We start from the raw sequence: 19,525 nt of genomic DNA on the forward strand, positions 1-19,525 counted from the left end.
ATTTCTTAATCGGTATGAAAAGCCTAGTATTCCACGATTAATTCTTGATTATTCCATGAAAATGGGAAGCATTCAAGAATCTGTGAATGCTTCCCATTTAGAATTTGCTGTTGGTAACATCATCATTTGATCCCACTGTACAGAATTTAAAAACGGTCTGAAACCACTGTAGTCTCCTTTACGAAAGCAAAAACCCTTTCCTTTACCCCTGATAGTAATTATATCTTTAAGTAAATTCCACATCAGTACACTGTGATCACTGCTACCTAGTGGTTCCTTTATCTGCAAATTCTTAATGCAAAAATAATCACTGCTGATAACCACCAGATCAAGAGTATTATCCCCTCTGGTTGCCTCTCGAACATGTTGCTGTAGAAAACAATCATCCAAAAAATCCACAAAAGTCTTGCTAGTGTGCGAGTGACCAACTCACAAGTTCCAGTCAATATCTGGGAAGTTAAACTCCCCCATTATAATACAATCTGATTTACTGGGCCATTCTATTTCTCTGTATAATTGTTCATCATACTGATTAGAGTCATCAGGCTTATAACACACTCCTACTCTGATTTTTGCTTTCCCAGTGTTTATGTCACACCAAACTGACGCAATCTATGTCCATAGATTGGGTCTATGTCCATAGATTGTCCATAGACCCAATCCATGAAACTCCCAGTACCCCATCTTCCAGGCCGCTGCTCATTCTAATAGAATGAAGTGCAAGAATCACTTTCACCTCTGCCTGTGGCTACTTTAACCTTTTAGTTTGTGAATCCTCCAAAGCTAGCAGTTTTCCGACCCACGTAATGCTGCCTTGAATCCTTCAATTAATGGCAGCGTACATAGAGAAATGTTTCTAAGCACACCAAGCAGTGGACACATTTGCAGATAGGCCTATGGAGTAGCGGTCTGTTCATATGTCTGTGTTGACCAACTGTCATTGATACCTCTGCCTGCAGTGGGCATGGAGCACATTTCCTGGACATTGGATGAATGAAAAGAGCCACCTGGTCTGCTGAATCAAAGTTCCAGCTTGAAATGACAACATGACATAAGGCACATTGACACACAGCAGTTAAACCAAGTATGCCGAAAGTTTTATGGTTTACGTTTAATTATATAAGTTAAATAATCTTTTACAAGAATATGATGTGATCGTTATACTAATATAGTTGAAAAATGAAGTCATTTACACTATACAGCAGGCCCCCGTTATAACGCGGTTCGCTTTACGCTGATTCGCTATAACGCTGTTCTTATATTATAACCCGTATCTGACTATAACGCTGTCACAGATCACTATAACGCTCTTTCACAGATTACATTTTTGACATATTAACGAAATCGTTTCATTTGATGGAGTCGATAGCTTGAAAATGAATAGCAAAACAGCATTAAAACGTTTCCCACGCCGAGTTGAGAAATTTTCCCACGCTCAGTAAAATTTTCTCGCACGCTAATTTAGTTTCAGTACAGTGACTTGTCACGTAGTTCCGCGATCAACATTTTAAAAAATGATCAAGTATATTGCTTGTAATATTTGCGTTATATGCATTTATCCGAAGTCTAGTCATCACTCAGTAGAGTATTAGACATCGTGCGTAACGGAAAGTTTACTTGAACATTGTATCGTAATTAATTCAACCAACGCAGTTACATTTTCGAAGAGCTAATAATGACTGATAGGAATGAAAAAGCAACAACGTCTGGGCGCAGTACGAAGACTATAAATGTAAGAAAAAGACTGAATTTGAAAAGTAAATTAGACGTTTTGAAGTGAATCAATTCCGGTCAACGACAAACGGATGTGTGCCATAATTTAGGACTTGCAACTTTAACTGTAAGAACAATTATAAAAAAATAAAGAATTAATTTTTGCAGCGGGAAAGATAGCTGTTCCACTGCAAGCAACTAGGACTAGGCCGGCTATTAGGATTGAAATGGAAAGACTTTAATTTTATTGAAGATAATATTCCAATGCAGAATTCAGTTAAGTTAAATATTAAAAAGAGAGAGAAAGAGATTAGCCAATATGATGATCTGAAGAAAACTCGCCTAAAAAAAAAAAAAAAAAGTGGAACCATTTAAAACTGGTAAGGGCTGGTTGAATAGATTTAAAATCCAGGGAGAAGCCGCAAGTGCAGATCAAGGAGCCGAAACTTTCAAAAAAGAACTTTTGTTAAAATTATTGAAGAGGGGTATTGTGTGTTATACTTCTCAACAAGTTTTTAACATAGCTGAAGCAGGACTTTTGTGGAAACGAATGCCTAAAAGAAGTTTCATATTGAAAGAAGAAAAAAACATGCCAGGTTTCAAAGCGGTGAAGGATCGGTTGACTTTATTGTTGATTTTAACGCTGCGGGGGATTTAAAATTAATACCCCTTTTAGTTTATTTGGAAAAGGGCCAAAGTTCAACTCAAAATGCACACATTTTTCATGATTAAATTCATCAATTAAATTAAATTCATTATTTTAATTGGAATTTTAAATTTACTTTTGATACGCAAGTAGTTACCACATAATTATACGTATGCAATGCAGAATATTTTATATGTGCAAATATTTGAATATTAAATATTTTGACCAACATTTGTGCATCTTTTCATTACTGTTTATTATTCATTAGGAAATATCCTATGGCACTGACCGCAGCTCATAAATACATATGTTACCTTATGGGAAAGCGGCGCTCGCTTAGCGCGGATTCACTTAGCGCTCTGTTTTTTGGGAACGAATGATCAGCGTTAAGCGGGGGTCACCTGTACTGTATTTATACGAGAAAGAAATTTTTGGAAGCACTTATGAAAGTAAAATAAAGCTTACGATAAAGCTTGCTGAGATGGTCTTGAGAAGGTATACAAAAACCTTTATATGGATTAAAGGTTTTTCCCAAATATTTGATTGTTAATTGGAACAGACTAATAGAACAATTAAAAAATAAAATTAAAACACAAAATTACTTAAAAATAAAAATAAATTTCAGTACACAAAAAATGAGTTCTCCTGGGTATTCCAGAAATGAAATATCTCAAAAGTTTTTTTTTTTTTCTACAGACTTAACTAAATTAAAGAAATGGAGTTGACTCTTTAAAGAAAAGGATTCATTTACTAAATGTTAAGCCAATCGAGCATTTCATAGCAGTTCATTTGGAAAAAGCATGTTTCTATATTAAATTTTGTTGAGTATTCTCTCCCCCACAAAAGGAAAGAGATATGAATTTTTCTTATATTTAATTATCGGTGATCATTTTATTCTACTAAAGTTTTGTAATTGAAAATAAGGTCTTTTGAGATATAGATATGTAATTTTTAAAAAAACTAAAGCAACATACAAGGGTTGTTCCAAAACTGAGACCCTGAATTTTCTTGGATAGCACTTGAAGTGCCAATTCTGTATGTTGCACACTTTAAATGATTACATTTATTTTTCCACATGCTGACCACTATTTTTTATATGTTTTCTCCCAATGAACCAATGCAATATCCCTCACTCCTGATGGTTGAAATTATATCCTTCTCATCTTGAAGTGTCCCCCATGAATGCCATCCTTTCGTAGTGTCAAACAGGTGAAATTCTGATGGCATATGGCCTGGAATGTAAGGGAATGTAACAGAACAGTCTACTCAAATTCTGAAATGGTCTACCTTTTCAGGATGCTGGTAAGAGGTTTGGCGTTGTCATGGTGACGGAGACACTTTCCTTTCTTCTCTGGCTTCTCTCCTGCAAATCAGGCTTTCAATGTCTCCACATAGTGAGCAGATATGTGCATGTGTCCCCATTCCAGGAAATCCACAAGGATAATCCTGCTCTTGTTTCATAGAACAGAACACATGATTTTTTCCAGCACATATCCAATCCTTGAATTTTTTCTTTTCTTTTTTATCATTGAATCCTTGTGTCACCATTTTCCATAAACTGCTGCTTTAACTCTGGTTCATAGAGGTGTCCCAGGCCACCTCTTCTATAGTGATGCTGTCAAGAAAATCATCACCCAAGGTCTTGTACTACTCCAGAAGATAGTGATTTAGAATTATTATTTGTTATCAATCCTTGTGAGAATTGTGTAGAATTATCATTTCTTGTGATTTAAAATTATCATTTGTGGAACCCATCTGGCACACAATTTCCCATATCCCAGATTGTCCACAATTGTTTTCAGTGCATTAAAGCTATTCTCTCTTGCACATTTCTGGGGTCTTAATGCATCAGTGTTCAAAAATCAGTTTATCCACTCTCCTGACCCTTTTTCTGTCACTGCCATAGTATGAGGATGATTCATCTTGGCATGTCCTTCCAACCACTACCACCATCGCTGACAAGACTAATTCACTGTCTAATTGTACTCTATCAAATGTCATGTCCCCAGACATGTTCTTTAAATGTCGGTGATCCTCAATGGACAAGATGTTCTTTGCATTCAGAAACAACAAAAACCACTGCATCACACATGCCAATGTCACCATTCATTTTCACAAACTACTACAACCTGTTGTGCACTGAAATGTGCAGGATATTGGTGATAATGTTTAAATTTTCACCTGGTTACATTACATTTTGTATGATGTATCACATGAGTGGAAAAAAAATTTGGAAGCACTAGTTTTAGAGTGGCTCTTGTACATATTCAAGTTCTTGAATTAGTACTGTGTGAGATGCTGTCACTAAAATTAGTGTTTTTTTAACCTGTTACACTAGAGAACTTAATCCATCTAAATCGAAATGGTTAAAAGCTCTTGTGTCAGAGAAAACTTTTATTTATTTCTTTACATAAAGAGGTGCAGATGAGAGTACTGAACTTATCAACCCAGCCAGAATCTTTCAAGTAGTTAAACTGTTCATTGTAGACATATTGCTGCACCTCTAATTTAAATTCTTTTTTCAGAAGAGAGGCATTTAAGTGTATAATAGTACTGCTTTATATAATCATTACTGCTAAGTATATAATCATAATCAACTTTTTGTATATATACTCACACTTCTACAGTGGAGGGTACTGATCAAACACAAGTTTGCCAACTGATTGAAAGTCAAAATTTTTTTTATGATTCTGTTTATATAAAGCATTAGCATCTAATGCCATGTATCATTGTGTGAGTGTTACATTTATACATAGTGTTTTTGTGTTCATGGACTGAGTTGCATGTTTTGTAGGAAGAAAGTAATGCAATACCAGGACTGGATTAACTCAAGGAGAAAAGTTCTACTACTTCTTCCTGAGATCGCCTAACTATAGACTCAAATAAAGAGGCCTTTAAGGAAAAAGCAAGATCCTCCAAGGAAATCACAGACAGCCTTCAAAGTCCCATTTGAAACTTTCTAGTTTTTATTCAAGACTGTAGTTAGGTGGACTCCAAGCATAGATGTAGTTTTTCACCAGGAGACTTATAGATTTTTTCCAGCACACTTCCAACACTTACATAATCCAGAAAATATATGATATACAGACATATCAAAGCCTCATAAACCTTAGCTGCCTCAGAACTCACTTTAAAACAACTCAACTTAAAACATTCTAGAACACACAAACAGATTTCCCTGAACTTACAAAAAAGTTTACAATCCTAAAAATTTTGTTATAATTTATCTTAAAGATGCAGTTTGAATCTAAATGTTTTTTTTATAATTTCTAAAATCTATTTGTATCAGACATATCTACTAAGCCATAATCATGCAGCAGCAAGGTTTTGTTTCTAGGCTTACTTTTGAAATGCTTTAAAAAAAGTTATTTTAAACATTTTTTGAAAGATTAGAAAACTACTACAAAAATCAGAATAATTTATAATAGTACAATATATCCTTGAGAACTGAAATCCACATCTTTATTAATATGCATTGTAAAGCAAACACATTAATCATTCTAAAAAGTATTAAAAATCAGCCCACAAACCTTTTTCTATATAATGGCCACTCTTCTTGGCCAGTGAAAACTGGTGATGTTAAGGAAATGGAATCACTACGAGTACTAGAAACTGAATGTGACCTCTGTGCAGGAGTATTGTAAGATGTTAAAAATGAAGTAATTCCTGACTGTGATGAAGCTGATAAAGGAGTTCCAAGAGGTGATTTTTCTGTTGGTCCAATCAGGTGTTTAATGCAGTCATCCACTGTTTTCCTCAAATTCTGTTTACAAAATAAAGATAAAATATACTTCCTATAAAGAGATAAAACCTTTCCTTAAATATCTTAATTCACAGGTCTTTAAAACAGTTCCTTAAATATTTATTTTCCCTCATTCATTGCAATTTAGCAGTGTGTTGAAGCACTAAGATAAATATAAACAGTTATGTATATATATATGAGGTACTATACCTATACTTCTACTTTTTCCGTTCGCCTTAGTTAGCACAAGCTTCTACTTTACTTGGTACGACTGTTTATATGTACGACAGCTTAGACTGTTTATATATTTTTAAACTATATACATAGGCCTAAAAATGGATATCTCCTTTTCTAATTAATATTTTGGCTATCCGTCGGGCTAACAGTCATCTCGCTAGCTTACTGCTAAATTGAAAGTATCAACAAATATGCCTTTTATGTTTATGGCCCTCTATCTCATTAATTTTTAACTATCATTCAGACAAGTTATGCTGGACGATGACTACAGAAACGGATAGCTCGTTAATTATGGTTGATACATTGAAAGGGTTAGCCCTTGAAAAAGTCCCTTTCAATGTATCTGATTGCCTATAATTAACTTTTAAATGTACATTTGTATTGCTTATTTTTAATTGTACATTAGTATTGCTTATTATGTTATTTTTGGCATATATGTATTTTTTCCAGGCTACGTTTAGCACCCGTATAAGTTTTTGGTTTTTCTTGAGTAGCTATTTTACTAGCCATGCTATACATTACAACTTAACTATTCATGTTATACATTACAACTTAAATCAAATAATATACAGACGGATATAATGTTTAATCATTTTTGATGGCATTAATCAGATCTGTGACAAAATAAATAATATTACAGATTAGAAATAATAAAATAATATTACAGATTAGAAATAATAAAATAATATTACAGATTAGAAATAATATTATAAAATGGATATATATATATATATATTAGTTATAATAAACACACAGAAGCATATGATGTCACTATGAAGTGAAATTGCATCAAATATCTTAGAAGCAAACAAGGGCAAGAACATTGACAACTTGGAAGAAGCATTACAGCAAAATAATTTTTCATCTGCATATGAATCAATGACTTCCAAGCTATACTAAAATTGTTATTCTTATATAACATATACAGATCATTCTGCTATAACATGCCATCTGACAATCCACGTTTCAAGTTAAATGCATACCAATTTGACACCTTGTCACCCATTATGCACACAAAACTTTGAAGTTATATACATGAAATTCACTTGCTGCCATGTATGTTACATTTTTTCTCACTAATTTCTTTTCAATTTTTTCACTAGTTTCATTTCAGTTTATGGCTGTCTGTGAACACATATTACAGTACTGGTACTGTAAATAATGAATGCAAAAAAAAAAAAAGACTGCTTTCAAAAACACGGAAAGATCAAATAATGAAATAGAAATGGAATTTTTAAAGTTTTGGCAAAACTTATTTCCGACATGGATCTGGAGGTCAAAAGAAGCTACGTGTTCAAAACAAAATAGGATGATCTGATGAGCAGTTACAAATTTATTTTAAAAGAGAGAGAGAGAGAGAAAGCTAGGCAGCCAACCTTACATTCATTCTTTAAAAAACTGGCCCATAATAAGATTCCTCCCCACCTAATCTTTTTCCAGTTGAAAAATTAGCAATCAAAAACGAAAAAATACTATTCAACATATGCTTCATTTTAATAATTTTTTTTAATAAACTGAGTTTATTAAAATGAGGTAAGTATTGACAATTTATAGCTTTTTTAGAATCTATACCAGACTGCTATATGAAAATGTGTATGCTATAGCATGCATTTTTGATATGTGCCATTTTTTTGGAACGTGTGTCATGCATTATAACAAGATGTGCTGCATATATATTATACTTCTAGCATTCTCACATAATTCATTAGGAAATGCAACTTTCAGCATTATGCCAGTAGAGCACTTATTGCAGAAGATACATTATGCACAATGAAGTGATATAGCTATGCTATATCACCTAGAGTTAACCTAATAGTTTCCTTAACTTTGTAAGAATTTTTTGCTTATTCTCTTATTTTATAAAATCCTTGCCTTTGTATTATTTTTTTGTAACTTTATGGTGTACACAGAAAAAAAAATGCTTACATTATTCTTTAAATGGAATGTAATGGTTCAAGTAAAACCTTGACAGGCATCAATTCCAGAAATTTCAAGAAAAGTTTCCAAAAAGATTTAAGGATATTACTCTGCCTATTTTCTTTAAAGAAACCACAAATGGCAGGATTTCATAGAAATCCTTAATTTGTACTTTATGAAGAATATCAAAACAGTTTATGTAGAATGTTTGACAATTAAGCTCCAGGGATAAGTATACTGCAGTCAGGTCACAGCTTACAATGGAATTCAATCCTAACATAGGACCATAATGCAATGCACTGTGGCGGCTGACCTGCACGATTGCTTTCGTTTACAAGTTTATTTGCATACCATACTTTGTTTGCCCCACAGCCATGCTAGAACTTTTGTAATGTTCAAGGCATTGTCATTGTGTTAAGTGAGGAACAAAGAGCAAACATTCAATTTTGTTTCAAGTTTGGGAACAGTGTTAATGAAATCCAGAAATTTTTAAAAGAAGTATAGGGTAATAATACTTTATTTTGCTTCTTTTTTTTTTTTTTTTTTCCTGCTAGTTTGCAAGATTTTGGGATGGTTGCGAGAATCTGGAGGATCTTTGCGAGAATGCTTTTTATCCCATTAACAGTCTTTACAGCATTTTGCATCCAAAAGATGGTTGAAAAATGCTTTGTACAGAATTTTATAGCCAAAAAATGATTTAAAAATGCTTTGTAGAGATTTTATATCCCAAAAAGCTGTACAAAGAGCAGCATCTTAGGGTAAAATTCACAGTAAAATTATTCCAATTCCGACAGAAGATTTGGAGCAATGAAGATCAGTGCAATGTTAGGTTTGTTCCATACTGTTCGACTGAACAAAAGCAGCAAGGCTCCAAGTATTCAATGCACTCATTCAAGCTGTTGATGATCCCTCCTTACTTGACCAGTTACAATGACAAGTTGTGCTGTTTCTAATACAATCCACAAACAGAGACAAAGCATCGAATGGCAATCAATATGCTCTATGTGAAACAAATGAATTCTGCTTTCAGAAATCAAAAAAATACAAAGTGATGTTGATCACTTTCTTTGATAGCAAGGAAATTGTCTATAAAGAATTTGTTCCATCAGGTAGTTCACAATGGAATGTAGCATGGGAAGCATTTGCAAAGAGTTATACCATGTCACTGCATATAACAAAATGCTCGATATCATTCAAAGATGTGACATTTAAGGACATGTATGACCATTGTCATAAACTCTAAATATGGAAACCAAATCCAAATCAACATGTATTTCGTGTTTTTTTTTTTAATAAATGATTCCTTGTTGTCAGGAACCCACTATAGAATTTATGACTTATTAAATCATCCTATATAAGCCACTGGGAAAAAAAGAAAGAACTCTAGATGGCAATGATGAATTTAGCATGAGAGAGTTATAAAAAATAATCATGGAATGGTATACTGCTCAGGCAATAGCTAAACCAAAAACAGTTTAAAGTTTTCAGAATCTGTTGTTATCAGAGTAGATGTTTTCTCTGCTTTTTTTTTTTAGTAAATGATATCTTGCTATTAAAACATCACAAAACAATATCAAAAGATCAAATTAACAGAACTTGTTAGTGTGGTCTTTTAGCATTTATTTTTTATATCTAATCTTATAACAATAAGCTGATCACATAAAAGCTTGCAATTTTTGAAATAAAAATGTGCAATTTTTTTGGTAAAACTAAACTAAACCAATGTCAAATGACATTAAACTGCCTTTATCAAGTTGAAGATAAGCTATATAATTTGAGAATAATTCAAGTGTCAGCTGAACATTATGGGGAGTATGAGGTTGTTGTTGTTGTTATTTGGTTTTTAGAAGCATTAGCAACTAAGGCCATATCGCTCCGGAGATATGCGGTGATCATTCTCTGACCTTTCCGCATCATCCGTATTTGGTGGGCATGGGCTCGAACCCTGGTCTAATCAAGACGCGTGTGCTACGCACTGCTGCTCCTGCCCACCTAGCTATGGAGGCACCGGAAGTATGAAGTAAAAAGCAGTTTAACAGGCTAACAATAAATATATAAAAGGAAAAGTAGTGGTATTCTTTTAAGAAGTGATAGACTTAATTGGATGACTTTCTTTATTTTAAGTTAATTTAACATTTTCAGAATATGATATCTGAAATAAATGAAGTGTTTTTATATTTATTTTATTTTCTAACATTTTCAAATAAAATTAAATGCTTCTTTAAATTTTCAAGCGATAAAATGCTATTTTTAAATAAATATGATTGATATTTAAATGCCATAATTTTATTATTATAATCACCTTCATTTAGCACTACTATAAGATCACTCTTATCTGCTTTTCAAATAAATGATCTATTATTTTAAAGAGAAATGTTTACAGGTCCCTTTATGAATGCATTAGAGAGTACTCCCTGACTTCTATATGCTACAAGTGGATAATATTGGCTAATAGCAACTGCATATAAAGTAAATACTAGTTTACTAGATGTTAATTGTAATTTTTGTCCTACATCACTTGTATTATATTTAGCCCTGGCATAAAACTTCTAATTAGATATATGTACACATTTGTTTTCTTATAATTGAAAGCTTTATTAAGTAAATAAATGTAACATTTCCTATACTAGCCAAACTTATCTGTACCATGCTTCCATTTAATTGTAGACATTTATAAAAAATAACAAAAACAATGGAAAAATATACTAATTATGGAACTTAATGCACAAAAAAATCTAAACCATGGCATAAGTAAAAAGGTATATTGCTTTTGTTAAATGAAGGTTTCATATGAAAAGGGCAAAAATTTAATACCTGAAACTCCGCACTTGATAATGACTGAAGATATGCTGGATCTAAAGCAGTCAAAATGAATTCCAAACCAAGTTTGGTCCACCTTATTGAATAAAAATCAAAATATTATATTTGGATATTAAAAAATATCCAAATCAGTAAAATAAATTACTGTTGGTATTGAATAATTATTGCAATTGAATAAATACATATATTTATATTTTGTTTATATAGCATAGTATAGAGTATAACCAATAGGACTCATTTGACCCATAGGGCTCATTATCACAGATACTATTTTTTATATTTTATGGCAAAGTAGAACTTCAAAGCTATTATTTTTTTTTTATAGAGGAAGACTTGTTCTACAAAAAACCCTCATTTTGCATGACACACAGATTGGGGTCAGCCATAATGGAGCAGCATTAGGAAAAGGAGAGGAAGTAAGGCAGACGGTATTGCTCAAATCTGACGGTATTGCTCAATTGCAGACGGTATTGCTCAAATGCTGATGCTATCGAGGCAGTGTTAGGTGGGTCGGAAAACTGCTAGCTTGGGGGGATACAAAGACAAATAGATTAACAGTAGCCACTGGCAGAGGTGAAAGAGATTCTTGCACTGCTTCTATTGGAATGAGCAGAAGCCTGAAAAACAAGATTCAGGATATTTCAGAGACTGCTGGGAGTCATTGCGGTACAAGTAAACACATGGGTTGTGTTAGGGTAGCTAAGAATAGAAATAGGTGCATGTATACTTGCTTTTACACCGATGCTAGGAGTTTAGTAAATAAATTTGATGAATTTGAGGTATTGCTCAAAACATCAAAGGCAGATATTGTTGGGATATCAGAGACTTGGTGTCACACAGATATAAGGAATGCAGAACTGGAATTTGGGGAGTACAACGTCTACAGAAAAGATAGACTGGATAGGAAGGGAGGAGGGGTTATGCTATTAGTTAAGAAATACATAAAATCCAAGGAAGTGAAGCCAGTGGACATCGCTGGACAGTGCAGTGTTGAGTCAGTTTGGTGTGACATAAGCATTGGGAGATCAAAATTGAGAGGAGGAGTGTGCTATAGGCCTAATGACTCTGATGAGTATAATAAGAAACTGTACAGGGAAATAGAGTGGCCCAGTAAATCAGAGAGTCTTATAATGGGAGATTTTAATTTCCCAGATGTTGACTGGAATTTGTGGGCTGGTCACTCACACACTAGCAAGGCTCTTGTGGATTTATTGGATGATTGTTTTCTACATCAGCATGTTCGGGAGGCAACTAGAGGGAGGAATACTCTTGATTTGATTATCAGCAGTGATTCTTCATGCATTAAGAATCTGCAGATAAATGAACCACTAGGTGGCAGTGATCACAGTGTGCTGAAGTGGGATTTACTCAAAGAGGTAACTACCATTAGGGGTAAAGGGAAGGGTTATTGCTTTCGTAAAGGCGACTACGATGGACTGAGACAGTATTTAAATTCTATACAGTGGGACCAACTGATGATGTTACCAACAGTAAATGCAAAATGGGAAGCATTCAAAGAACTTATCTTGGAAGCTACTAGACTTTACATACCAACTAAGAAATATTGTTCACGGTTTAGGCCTAAATGGATGTCAGATGAACTGATGAGGCATATGGCAGAGAAGAAACATGCATGGGATACATACAAATTAACACATGACACAGAAGCCTATGATAGATACAAGTTGATCTGTAACCAAGTTACAAAGGAGGTTAGGCAGGCGAAGGCAGATTACAAGAAATCTTTGGCAAGGGATGCAAAGAAAAACAGCAAAGAGTTCTTTACTTATGTAAACTTTAGAAGGAAGGGGATGAATCAGATTGGTCCACTTGATATCGATGGGTCAACTGTTGATGATCCTGCTCAGGTAGCTAACAAACTAAATGAATATTTTGCGTTGACATTCACACATGAGGAGTTATTTATCGAGGGGAATGCCAGAGGTGTATTCAACTCTAGCAGTAAGCTAGAGAATCTTGTAATAACTGAGAGTAAAGTGGAGGAGAAATTGTTGAAGATAAACACAAGAAAGGCACCTGGGGTGGATGGGATCTATCCAGTTATATTAAAGGAGGCAGCAAAGGAAGTAAGCAAACCCTTAGCCATAATTATGAGAGCTTCCTTGGACTCAGGGGAGGTACCCATAGACTGGAGATGTGCAAATGTGACCCCAATTCACAAAGGAGGATCAAAAGCTGACACAAGCAATTATAGACCTGTGAGTTTAACTTCTGTTCCAGGAAAATTAATGGAGGCACTAGTTAAAGAAGCACTGCAGGATCATTTAGACAAGACTTCAGTTATAGCTCGGACACAGCATGGTTTTGTTAAGGGGAAGTCTTGCCGACCAATTTGATTGGATACTATGATGCAGTCACAAAGGAACTGGATGCAGGGAATAACTTTGATATTATATACTTGGATCTTAGAAAGGCTTTTGATACTGTTGCACATGGCAGACTGCTGCACAAATTGGAGCAGTGTAACATTGGAGGCAAATTGCTGCTGTGGGTAAAGGGGTGGCTGAGGGGGAGAAGACAGAGAGTGGTAATCAATGGACACTTCTCGTCGTGGACTAATGTTATTAGTGGAGTCCCTCAGGGCTCAGGGTTGGGTCCATTATTGTTTTCTGTATTCATAAATGATATTGATGATGGTATATCAAGCTTAATGTCGAAGTTTGCAGACGATACAAAGGTAGGCAGGGTTGTCAAGGACACTACTGACACTATGCTGCTACAACAGGATCTGGAAAGGTTGAGCAGATGGGCTGAGAGGTGGAAAATGAAGTTTAACATTGACAAATGTAAAGTACTACACATGGGAAACAGCAACCCCAGAGCAACGTATCAACTCTGTGGTATTACACTGACAGTGGTAGAGAATGAAAGGGACCTGGGGGGTGGTTGTGCAGGCAGATATGAAGTTCTCTGAGCAGTGCAGACGGGCTGCAAGAGTAGCTCATGGTGTATTGTCAATGATATATAGGAATTTTTCTAGCAGGGATAAGGAGGTGATTATTCCCTTGTATAAGGCAATGGTCAGGCCACACCTAGAGTACTGTATACAGGCCTGGAGGCCTCATTTCAAGAAGGATGTAGAGCTGCTGGAACGAGTACAGAGAAGGGCAACAAGATTAGTGAATGGAACAAAGGGGTGCTCTTACGAAGAAAGGCTTAAGATTTGCAAATTACAGTGTCTGGAGACTAGGCACCAGCGAGGTGATCTGATAGAGGTGTATAAAGCATTGAATGGTTTGAGCATGCTCAATGCTGATGGGATTCTTCCTCTCGGTAAGAATAATCACCTGAGAGGGCATAAATTCAAATTGAGGAAAGACAGATGTAGGATAGACGTGCGGAAATTTGCCTTTAGCCAGCGAGTGGTTGGTTGGTGGAACAGACTTCCATCCCTTGTCGTGGAAGTTGATAGCCTAAATAAGTTTAAGGCTCAGCTGGACAGGTATTTTGAATGAACAGAGGGGTGAAGTGGGAGTGGTTTTTTTTTTTTTGGCTGATGCTGCATAAGCTTGCTTTCTTGCATCAAATGCCTCTACTAATGCTAATGCTAATGCTAAATCATCAAAGGCGGATATTGTTGGGATATCAGAGACGTGGTGTCACACAGATACAAGAACGCAGAACTGGAATTTGGGGAGTACATTTTGTACAGAAAGGATAGACAGGATAGGAAGGGAGGAGGGGTTATGCTATTAGTTAAGAAACACAAAATCCCAGGAAGTGAAGCCAGTCGACATCGCTGGACAGTGCAGTGTCGAGTCAGTTTGGTGTGATATAAGCATTGGGAGATCAAATTTGAAAGTAGGAGTGTGCTATAGGCCTAATGATTCTGATGAGTATAATAAGAAACTGTACAGGGAAATAGAGTGGGCCAGTAAATCAGAGAGTCTTATAATGGGGGATTTTAATTTCCCAGATATTGACTGGAATTTGTGGGTTGGTCACTCACACACTAGCAAGGCGTTTGTGGATTTATTGGATGAGTGTTCACTAAATCAGCATGTTTGGGAGGCAACTAGAGGGAGTAACACTCTTGATTTGATTATCAGTAGTGATTCTTCATGCATTAAGAATCTGCAGATACAGGAACCACTAGATGGCAGTGATCACAGTGTGCTGAAGTGGGATTTACTCAAGGAGGTAACTACCATCGGGGTTAAAGGGAAGGGTTATTGCTTTCGTAAAGGCGACTACGATGGCCTGAGACAGTATTTAAATTCTATACAGTGGGACCAACTGATGATGTTACCAACAGCAAACTCAAAATGGGAAGCATTCAAAGAACTTACCTTGGAAGCTACTAGGCTTTACATACCAACTAAGAAATATTGTTCAAGGTCTTTGGCAAGGGATGCAAAGAAAAACAGCAAGGAGTTCTTTACTTATGTAAACTCTAGAAGGAAGGGGATGAATCAGATTGGTCCACTTGATATCGATGGTACAACTGTTCATGATCCTGCTCAGGTAGCTAACAAACTAAATGAATATTTTGCATCTACATTCACACATGAGGAGTTATTTTGGAAGGGGAATGCCATAGATGAAGTAAACACTGGCAGTGAGCTAGATGATCTTGTAATAATTGAGAGTAAAGTGGAGGAGAAATTGTGGAAGTTATATTGAAGGAGGCAGCAAAGGAAGTAAGCAATCCATTAGCTATAATTATGAGAGCTTCCTTGGACTCAGGGGAGGTACCCACAGACTGGAGAGGTGCAAATGTAACCCCAATTCACAAAGGAGGATCAAAGGCTAACACAAGTAATTATAGACCTGTGAGTTTAACTTCTGTTCCAGGAAAATTAATGGAAGCACTGGTTAAAGAAGCACTGTAGGATCATCTTGATAAGAATTCAGTTATAGCTCAAACACAGCATGGTTTTGTTAAGGAAAGGTCTTGCCTGACCAATTTGATTGGATACCATGATGTAGTCACAAAAGAATTGGATGCAGGGAATAACTTTGATATTATATATTTGGATCTTAGAAAGGCTTTTGATACTGTTGCACATGGAAGACTGCTGCACAAATCGGAGCAGTGTGGCATTGGTGGCAAATTGTTGCTATGGATAAAGGGATGGTTGAGCGGCAGAAGACAGAGAGAGGTAATTAATGGACACTGCTCATCGTGGACTAATGATATTAGTGGAGGCCCTCAGGGTTCAGTGTTGGGTCCATTGTTGTTTTCTGTATTTATAAATAATATTGATGATGGTATATCAAGCTTAAAGTCCAAGTTTGCAGACGATACAAAGGTTGGCAGGGTTGTTAAGGATGCTACTGACGCAATGCTGCTGCAACAGGATCTGGAAAAGTTGAGCAGATGGGTTGAGAGGTGGCAAATGAAGTTTAACATTGACAAATGTAAAGTACTACATATGGGAAACAGCAACCCCAGAGCAATGTATCAACTCTGTGGTACTACACTGACAGTGGTAGAGAATGAAAAGGACCTGGGGGGGTAATTATGCAGGCAGATATGAAGTTCTCTGAGCAGTGCAGACGGGCTGCAAGATTAGCTCATGGTGTCTTGTCAATGATATACAGGAATTTTTCTAGCAGGGATAAGGAGGTGATTATTCCCTTGTATAAGGCAATGGTCAGGCCACACCATGAGTACTGTATTCAGCCCTCATTTCAAGAAGGATGTAGAGCTGCTGGAACGAGTACAGAGAAAGACAACAAGGTTAGTGAACGGAACGAAGTGTTGCTCTTACGAAGAAAGGCTTAAGTTTTGCAAATTACAGTGTCTGGAGACTAGGCACCGGCGAGGTGATCTGATAGAGGTGTACAAAGCCTTGAATGGTTTGAGCATGCTCAATGCTGATGGGATACTGTCTCTTGCTCAGAATAATCACCTGAGAGGGCATAAATTCAAATTGAGGAAAGACAGATGTAGGATAGATATGCGGAAATTCTTTAGCCAGCGGGTAGTTGGTTGGTGGAAGACTTCCATCCCTTGTTGTGGAAGTTGATAGTCTAAATACATTTAAGGCTCAGCTGGACAGGTATTTCGAACGAACGGAGGGGTGAAGCGGAAGGGTTTTTTTTTTTTTTTTTTTTTGGCTGATGCTGCATAAGCTTGCTTTCTTGCATCCTATGCCTCTACTAATGCTAATGCTGATGGGATTCTTCCTCTTGCCCAGATTAAGAACCTGAGGGGACACAGATTCAAATTGAAGAAAGGCAGTTGCAGAACAGATGTGCAGAAACTTGCCTTTAGCCAGCGGGTAGTTGATTGGTGAAACAGACTTCCATCTTTTGTTGTGAAGTTGATAGCCCAAATAAAATTAAGGCTGAGCTGGACAGGCATTTGGAATGGATAGAGGAGTGAAATGGGAGGGGGTTTTTTTTGAAGAAGCTGCATAAGCTTGCGTTCTTGCCTCGTATGCCTCTACTAATGCTAATGCTAATAAAAGAAAAGGAATTAATCTTTGAAGCTACTAGGCTTTTCATACCAACTAAGAAATACTGGTGAAGATTTAAGGGTGAAATGGATGTCAGATGAATTAGATATGTGGCAGAGAAAAAAAATGCATGGGATACATATAAATTAACAGGTGACACAGAAACCTATGATAGATATAAACTGGTCTGTAACCAAGACACAGAGGAGGTTAGGCAGGCAAAGGCAGATTACGAGAAACCTTTGGCAAAAAATGCAAAGAAAAACAGCAAAGAGTTCTTTACTTATGTAAACTCCAGAAGGAAGGGGATGAATCGGATCGGTCCACTTGATATCGATGGTTCAACTGTTGATAATCCTGCTCAGGTAGCTAACAAACTAAATGAATATTTTGCATCTACATTCACATGAGGAGTTATTCATAGAGGCAAATGCCAGAGGTGTATTAAACTCTGGCAGTAAACTAGATAATCTTTTAATAACTGAAAGTAAAGTGAAGAGAAATTGTTGAAGATAAACATAAGAAACGATCCTGGGGTGGATGGAATCTATCCAGTTATATTAAAGGAGGCAGCAAAGGAAGTAAACAAACTCTTAGCCATAATTATGAGAGCTTACTTGGACTCAGAGAAGGTATCCATGGACTAGAGATGTGCAAATGTGACCCTAATCATCAAATGGAGACACAGGTAATTACCGACCTGTTAGTTTAACTTCTGTTCCTGGAAAATTAATGGAGGCACTGGTTGAAGAAGCATTGCAGGATCATCTAGACAAGACTTCAGTTGTAGCTTGGACACAGCATGGGTTTGTTAAGGGGAAGACTTGTCTGATCAATTTGATTGGATATTATGATGTAGTCACAAAGGAACTGAATGCAAAGAATAATTTTGATATATATTTGGATCTTAGAAAGGCTTTTGATACTGTTGCACATGGAAGACTGCTCCACAAATTGGAGTAGTGTGGCATTGGACACAAATTGCTGCTATGGATAAAAGGTTAGTTGAGTGGGAGAAGACAGAGAGTGGTAATCAATAGACACTGCTCTTCGTGAACTAATGTTATTAGTTGAGTTCCTCGGAGTTCAGTCCAGTACTGGGTCCATTGTTGTTTTCTGTATTCATCAATGATATTGATGATGGTATATCAGGCTTAATGTTCAAGTCTGCAGACGATACAAAGGTTGGCAGGATTGTTAATCACACTAATGACAGTATGCTGCTGCAACATGATCTAGAAAAGTTGAGCAGATGGGCTGAGAGGTGGCAACTAAAGTTTAACATTGGAAAATGTAAAGTATTAAAAAAAATCTGTAAAAAAAAAAAGTGTAAAGTAAAAAAAATCTGCTGACGAGGCTACTAGAGACGGTCGTTTTCAAAGCCGCTAAGTGGATTTTTCTTATTTATTGATTTGAAATTATTGTTTTTCTAAAACTTTTGATTTAAATTTAGTAGTATAACATTATTTTGTGATTTTCTGATTAATTTGGTGTATTTATTCTTTACTCGGCCTTGTAATTGCATAAAAGGATCGGTAAAGGTTTCCACGTGTTTCAACTCCGCTAACCATTCGTAATTTTCCCGCCTTTGTAATACGATATACCGTAGTAGATAGCGTTAGTTGAACTTCGTTAGCAGTTAAATTGTACGTTTAAATAAATACATATAACGACTTAGATTACAAACGTAATATAATGAATTTTATTTAACATAATTAATTATACATATAACCACTTAGGTTACGTAACATAAATAATTAGTAAAAACAAATAATTAATACATAACTTGATACGAAAGTTATATAAAGGGATTTCGCAGATAACACTCGTTACTGAAATGTAAATATTTCGTAGATAACACTCGTTACTGAAACATAAATATAGCGTTATAACTGTGTTTGGATACAAGTTTAGGATTTAATTTTGTACAGAAATTGAAATTTTATTGAAAGTAAATCTAAATCATGACTCAAACCAGAGCAGCAAAGCAAAGGGCTCAAGCTAATGGGAATGCTGTGGCCCAGG

General features: G+C 35.8%; 1 protein-coding gene across 1 annotated transcript in view; it reads right to left on the bottom strand.

Moving 5' to 3' along the window:
• The window catches only part of LOC150081426 (mitogen-activated protein kinase kinase kinase 4-like), a 350,096-nt gene that overhangs the window by 224,738 nt on the left and 105,833 nt on the right, over positions 1-19,525 (bottom strand). Inside the window, exons 7-8 of the mRNA XM_090380199.1 lie at positions 11,070-11,151; positions 5,890-6,122 (exon numbers count right to left, since the gene is read on the bottom strand). Coding sequence (XP_090236325.1) covers positions 5,890-6,122; positions 11,070-11,151 — 315 coding nt within the window. The remainder of the gene's footprint in view (positions 1-5,889; positions 6,123-11,069; positions 11,152-19,525) is intronic.

This window comes from Mastigoproctus giganteus, chromosome 8 (genome assembly GCF_048544385.1).
Source record: "Mastigoproctus giganteus isolate SK-2022 chromosome 8, ASM4854438v1, whole genome shotgun sequence".
Lineage (NCBI taxonomy): Eukaryota > Metazoa > Arthropoda > Arachnida > Uropygi > Thelyphonidae > Mastigoproctus > Mastigoproctus giganteus.